Genomic DNA, 6,976 nt, shown 5'->3' on the forward strand with positions numbered 1-6,976 from the left:
GGCTCTTACATATGTGGCCTGGAACAGTGTGACGCAAGCGATCAGGACACTGAAGACAACCTGCGTCATGGCAATTGGATCCATCGCCTTCCCGACGAACTTGAGGTACCTGCAAACAGAATTCCTATATTCATAACATATAGTTATACTCGTCCACTGAATCGAATACATGGTTGCATATAACTATGGAAAATAGCTCCGATGGAAGGAGTACAACAATAATTTCACTAGGATAAATAACACTGTCAGACATAAATCGTAAATTACAACATTAAACATGAACGTGGTCTGAATGACAGAAACGGAAAGATAGAACATTAGAAAATAACATACTGAGATGCTAATGAAAGACATGCGTTACCAGTATAATACGAACATTTAAAAATGGCCGGACAAAACAATAAAATTCAACTGTTATAAAGCTTTACTCAGAGGATAAAATGCAGTCCGCATGTAATGTGGGTAAATACGGGAATGAAACTCGCACGCAAGTAAGACACGGTCTTTCAGCATCCTAACAAATGTGAACTGTTGAAATCTAATTCAAATTGTGTAGTGAAAGGCTGCTCAAGATATGTTAAACATTAATCTTCCTTTTATTTCCTTTCATTAATTCCACGATACGACATATACAGGCTCGGACCGAAGCAAGTGATTGCTTTACACCGTTCCGAATTTTCACAGTCACGGATCATATACATTTCACGAAAGGTAATCTCTAATAAGCTGTAATACATATTATCGTAAGTATAAAGGTCACTTAAGTCAAATTTTTCTCTCTTGATGCTACAATAATCATAAAAGTTTCCCAGGTGAAGATCTTTCCTGTGTTATATTTCCGTGCATTCATCACAGTATTCATGGAAGAGCTGTGCATTATCTAATCTATAATGCAGCACTCATATTAAGCACATTTCGAATTTCACGCACCCTTGTATTTCATACGGACGTTAGATGATTTTTAAATATGGCGGAAGCTTATTCTGTCGCCATTCGCAATAGCACTCAGTTCTCGTCAGTTAATGCAGGATCAACAGAGCCGGATCGCCGCATCTTTTTCTGGACAATAAACCTTTTACTCGTTTCTTTGTTTTAGCTAGTGAGCACCATTTTAAATTTACACGCACTTGAATATCGTAAAGAGTCACCAAATCAAATTTCTTGAGACTCTTGCGCGGCAAATAATCTTGGGCGACTGAAAAAGAGCACATCTCAATTATGTTTCCAAAAAAGGAGAAGAACCGGTGCACAGAATTACAGTTTGATATCCACAACGTTCGTCTCTCTCAAAATCGTAGAGTATGTATTAAGCTCGAATATTAAGAGTATGATGTTCCATTCAAAGAATCATCACGGGTTCAAAAAACATGATGCATCTGCAACACATCTTACTTCACTAACATAGTGTAGTATCTTGCAAACATTAGATGCAGGTGCACAGCCAGGTCCTGGGACCTTGAGTTCCAAAAGTTGCTCGATACTGTACCACAATGTAGGCTAACAACCAGGATACAAACATATCGAATGTTATCACACATGTTTTAGTGGCTCGACTTTGACTAACGGACCGAGAGGGTTAGACTATTCGGTAAATTTGCAACAGGAACGAAAGAAACCTGGGCTGTGGCCCAAGAAAGTGTTATAGAACCACTAATGTTTTGCATGCACATAAACAATTTTCCAAATTTTTTTTCATCATTTGGTATTGCTGCTCTTGTAGTGCTCGTGTTTGCAGATAAAATTATTGGATATAATGTTCACCTGTTGCAGGACGCAGAACAGAGAAAAAGTTCGGATACGGTTCATCTGCAGATAAACTCAGCAAGACAAGCATATATGCTTTCACAACCCACACTTGACAGTCAGTGTACATAGGGCAATAATGCAGGAACTTTAAAACGAGATACTCAGTAAAACCTCAAAGCTGAGAAGTAACAGCTCCCATAGCGCATTTTCTGACCACCAAACAGCTCACAAACATCACCCAACTAAAATATCATGGGCAATCAAAATGTTTCCATTCGAAGGCCGTAAGTCGAGAATCAGTAGGACAGACAGGCAAAATCGCCGTGAGCGTTTAGGCAATCATGCCATCAACGCCACAGGTTAAAGACAGCCGTTTAGTAAAACAATGTGTCGTACTGCATGGAGAAGTCCGTAATTGCCTGCTGCATATCTTCGTGCAACAGGAATCGTCGACACTTCAAGGTTTTATCTAAGCTGCTGACATGTAGGGTCCATGGATTCATGAGGTGGTCTCCATACCCGTACATGTCCATCATCTCCATATAATTTGAAACGATACCTGTTTGAACAGGCAACATGCTTCCGGTCATCAATAGTCCAATGTCGGTGTTGACGGGCCCATACGAAGCGTAAAGCTTTGTGACGCGCAGTCATCAAGGGTACACGAGTGGGGCTTCGGCTCCGAAACCCCATATCGATGATGTTTTGTTGAGTGGTTCGCATGCTGACACTTGTTGATGGCCCAGCTTTGAAATCTGCAGCAGTTTGCGGAGGGGTTGCACTTCTGTCACGTTGAACGATTCTCTTCTGTCGTCGTTCCTGCCGTTCTTGCAGGAACTTTTTCCGGTCATAGCGATGCCGAAGATTTTGATGTATAGTATTCACGGTACACTCCTGAAATGGTCGTACGGGAAAATCTCCATTTCATCGCTACCTCAGAGAAGTTGTGTCCCATCGCTCGCGCGCAGACTGTAACACCACGTTCAAACTCACTTAATTCTTGAATGAGATTTTCACTCTGCAGCAGAGTATGCGCTGATATGAAACTTCCTGGCAGATTAAAACTGTGTGCCGGACCGAGACTCGAACTCGGGACCTTTGCCTTTCGCGGGCAAGTGCTCTACCAACTGAGCTACCCAAGCACGACTCACGCCCCGTCCTCACAGCTTTACGTCTACCAGTACCTCGTCTCCTACCTTCCAAACTTTACAGAAGCTCTCCTGCGAACCTTGCAGAACTAGCACTCCTCAAAGAAAGGATACTGCGAAGACATGGCTTAGCCACAGCCTGAGATGTTCACTCTGCAGGGGAGTGTGCGCTGATATGAAACTTCCTGGCAGATATCCTTTCTTTCAGGAGTGCTATTTCTGCAGGATTCGCAGGAGAGCTTCTGTAAAGTTTGCAAGGTAGGAGACGAGGTACTGGCAGATGTAAAGCTGTGAGGACGGGGCGTGAGCCATGCTTGAGTAGCTCAGTTGGTAGAGCACTTGCCCGCGAAAGCCAAAGGTCCCGAGTTCGAGTCTCGGTCCGGCACACAGTTTTAATCTGCCAGGAAATTTCACTTAATTCTTGATAACCTACCATTGTAGCAGCAGTAACCGATCTAACAACTGCGCCAGACGCTTGTTGTTTTACGTAGGCGTTTCCGACCGCAGCGCCATATTCTGCCTGTTTGCATATCTCTGTATTTGAATACGCATGCCTACACCAGTTTTTCTGGCGCTTCGTTGTATAATGCACTTCGTCAAGTAAAGCAGCAACATAGATGACGCAATGCCGCATAACATGACACGTGCCATCATGTCATCCAACATGGCTTTTGAAATGTCGTGCAATATGACACAACGTCTCATAAATGTCTGGGAAGCTTATATGTCCACTCTGGAATAGCTCTTATTATATATTCACCCCGACTGTCGGATGTTTCCTATTATAGAGGGATTCCACTCTCCAGAAGCACATACATGGAACTGGGGACGGGCCGAAGAGAGATCATTGTGCTCGGGATGTAGGGTTAACTCGTAAAAAAGCACGAATATGTCTAGATGTTTTGATTTAAACGTCTTTGAAGCTGCTAGATAAATCAGAAAGTTAGTTCCCTCCTTTTTTCACCCGGAACCTATTCGCCTTTTTTTTCCCTACGATAGGAGCATTTTTCCTCCTGTTTCCCAACTTTTACTCTGCCATAATATTGAAATTAGCTTCGCAACCGATGTAGATTTTTGTTGGTTCGGGCAACGACTGATCGGGTATAAGTGTTTTTGTTACTGTCTCTCGAGCCATGTTGCTTTTATCATGGCAAAGGATCAAGCTTCCATCTAACAATAGGACGACCATCAATTATATGTATTTGTCTACAGTGTTAAAAAAATTGAACCGATGCGCACCAGTTTGATACATAGAAGTGGCGCACATAAAAGATACTCATTGAAAACGTGTGTTTTGCACATAAAATTTGAATGAAGGTAGATTGTTAAAAGCGAGTTTTCAATTTTATCGTAAGAATGCATGTTTTATTTATTTTATTTAATCTAAACCGTTTCCACGCATCCAGTTCACGTGAAATAGAATTTTACACGTATCATTTAGCTTTAATTTAAACCATCGTTAATTTGACAAATGATAAAATTTTTTTGGAAGCTTGTGGTAAGAACTATGGGACCTAACTGCAGAGGACATCGGTCCCTAGGCTGACGCACTACTTAATCTAACTTAGACTAACTTGTGGTAAGGACAATACACACACCCATATCCAAGGGAGGACTCGAAACTTCGACAGGGGAAGCCGAGTGAACCGTGACAAGACGCCCTAGACCGCACAGCTACCCCGCATGGCAACGGATAAAAATTATTGCATGAAGAGAATTGCGTTTCGACTTGATCCATATATCTACCTTCGTGTAAAGTTTGAGTCGATTCGTTCAAGTTTAAGTTTAGAATGGCGCACATCAGCACCTCCCTGAAAAACTTATTTTTTGTACGTAGGATCAAAACGAAACAAGATGTTTTCAGACGGTTAAAATTTGCCTTATATCAAGGTCCGATACATCGGTGGATCAAGTCTGAATCATCAGTCTCGGTGGCCGAGCGGTTGTAGGCGCTTCATTCTGGAACCGCGCGACCGCTACGGTCGCAGGTTCGAATCCTGCCTCGGGCCTGGATGTGTGTTACGTCCTTAGGTTCGTTAGGTTTAAGTAGTTCTAAGTTTTAGGGGACTGATGACCTCAGATGTTAAGTCCCATAGTGCTCAGAGCCATTTTTTGAACCATCAGTCTCGCTCCATTCCAGAATTATTTGGGAATGACATTTTTGCACACAAAATCTGAACGGTGGACATACAAACAGTGTTCTGGACTGAGCATTATTTTCACCACAATTAAAATCTTTCCAAAAGCAAAATCGATTCTCACCATTTTCGTGGATGCCAGTTCCGGTTCGTCGTTCATTCTTTGCTTAATATGCTTCAACATAGGTACGTATTTTCAAATGATTATATAAATGACCGCTGGTCCGGGCTAAACGAAAAACATTTCACCCCATGTTCCCAGCTAAAAAGGAACCGAGCACCAAACCCCCACCAGCATCAAAGCGACATTCTAATGCGCTTATCTGTTTGAGTCAGAAACCTCGATAATTGACTGTCGCGGATTAAATGATTTCATTTCTGCTCTCAAACTCTGTCTGAGAATAAACTCGACCATGACAGGACGTATTCTAGCCGCACCCGTTTAGAGCAACTGTTTTACAAACGTAATCGTAATTGAGAAACTTGGAATCTGTTCTAAATGCGGACAATCTCGAGTCGACTACGTCACTCTAATCCCTATGATAGAATAGTTAACCGATAGTACGACTCATCACTGCCGTCAATTTCATTAACATATCACCCATATGGGGAAAAGAAACGTCAGTTACAGATATGGGTGCGGCAATGAAATTCTACAGCCGACATAAACAGCAGAACACCAGAGACATATCTGTCGTGTACAGGTAGCACCGATGTTTGTAATCCGACGTACCTTACAAGTTGTTGATGAATTTGGATGCAGGTGCATAGTTCTTCATACATTCTCTCATGCTTCTTACGTAATGTAAACTCAGAGCACAAAGAACCAGTTGATTTGACAGTATCGCGTCCTCCAATTCGTAGGTCTCTAATCCGATGGAACAGAAGCCTCAGCTGAGTGGCTGCATTGATCATGACACACGCGAAGAAGACGTCTACTCCAAAACCAATGTTGAAGAAAAGTACTGATGGGACGCTCTGCATGACGTACAGTAGTGCGTACGTGGAGGAGCTTACTTCGTTCACCATCGGGAGTTGCACGAAAGGCAGTCTCCGTTCGTTGCTGTAAGCTATGAGGGGCATGGGTACCCAGACGATGGAAACTGTCGCTATGTAAGCTGGCACGAAGAGGGTCAGACGGGACACTAGTCTCTCCGAGATCGTAAGTATAGATTTGAGAGCAGGATCAAGATCGCAGTACGAGCGCTGTCTGGTAGTAATCTCATCTGTCACCAACACAAGCCGTCGATACATACTTCGATCTTTGAGAAAGAAGACCAGTTTGGTAACGCCACCGCAGACTATGAACAGGTTGGCCAGCATCAGAGTCAGCTCCTCGATATTATCTCTGGAGAGGTAGGAACCGAAGATGGCCACCCCGATGTGGATGACCCCTAGCAGGAAAGCCGTTCCGCTGAAAAGGTGGTAAAGTTGCGAGTGTGTGAGCGACCACACCCCCAGGAGGCAGAGGTAGCGCACGTTGTATTTGAGTACGGACTGCGACGTGCCCTTCCACGTCGCGATTGGCTCCTGAAACTCAGTGGACTGTGCGGAATGGTCATCCTTATTCTTTGATACACCATCTGCTGAACGGAAATTAACAGTTACACCTCCTGATTTGGAGACAGAGTCCTTAGGCTGCATTCCTGCAGTAGCAGCTCGAATACCACCTGAAGGTAGTCCGCTCGAAAGTCCTGTCGTTCACCAAGTGAACGGTACTGGTCTAGTTCGTCCGTCATTACGTAAGCAACACTCAGCCGAATCATTACTGTTAATGTACCGTTTCGCCTAGTCTGGAGGAAGATAGAATAAAGGGAATTGCAGATCAGCACGAAATAGGAAAGTAAGTAACGGAACAGATGTTCAAGTTATCGGTACATGCTTCATTTCAGATTTATAAATTTGAATATTATATTGAGTTTCACTCCGATGCCATAGAAAACG

The 6,976-nt window shown here is 43.2% G+C and overlaps 1 protein-coding gene across 1 annotated transcript in view; it reads right to left on the bottom strand.

Annotated features, from left to right (window-relative positions):
• Positions 1 to 6,676, bottom strand: part of LOC126419410 (odorant receptor 43a-like) — a 48,268-nt gene extending 41,592 nt beyond the window's left edge. The window contains exons 1-2 of the mRNA XM_050086598.1: positions 5,766 to 6,676; positions 10 to 109 (exon numbers count right to left, since the gene is read on the bottom strand). Coding sequence (XP_049942555.1) covers positions 10 to 109; positions 5,766 to 6,676 — 1,011 coding nt within the window. The remainder of the gene's footprint in view (positions 1 to 9; positions 110 to 5,765) is intronic.
• Positions 6,677 to 6,976: the final 300 nt, after the last annotated feature.

Source organism: Schistocerca serialis, chromosome 9, assembly GCF_023864345.2.
Source record: "Schistocerca serialis cubense isolate TAMUIC-IGC-003099 chromosome 9, iqSchSeri2.2, whole genome shotgun sequence".
NCBI lineage: Eukaryota > Metazoa > Arthropoda > Insecta > Orthoptera > Acrididae > Schistocerca > Schistocerca serialis.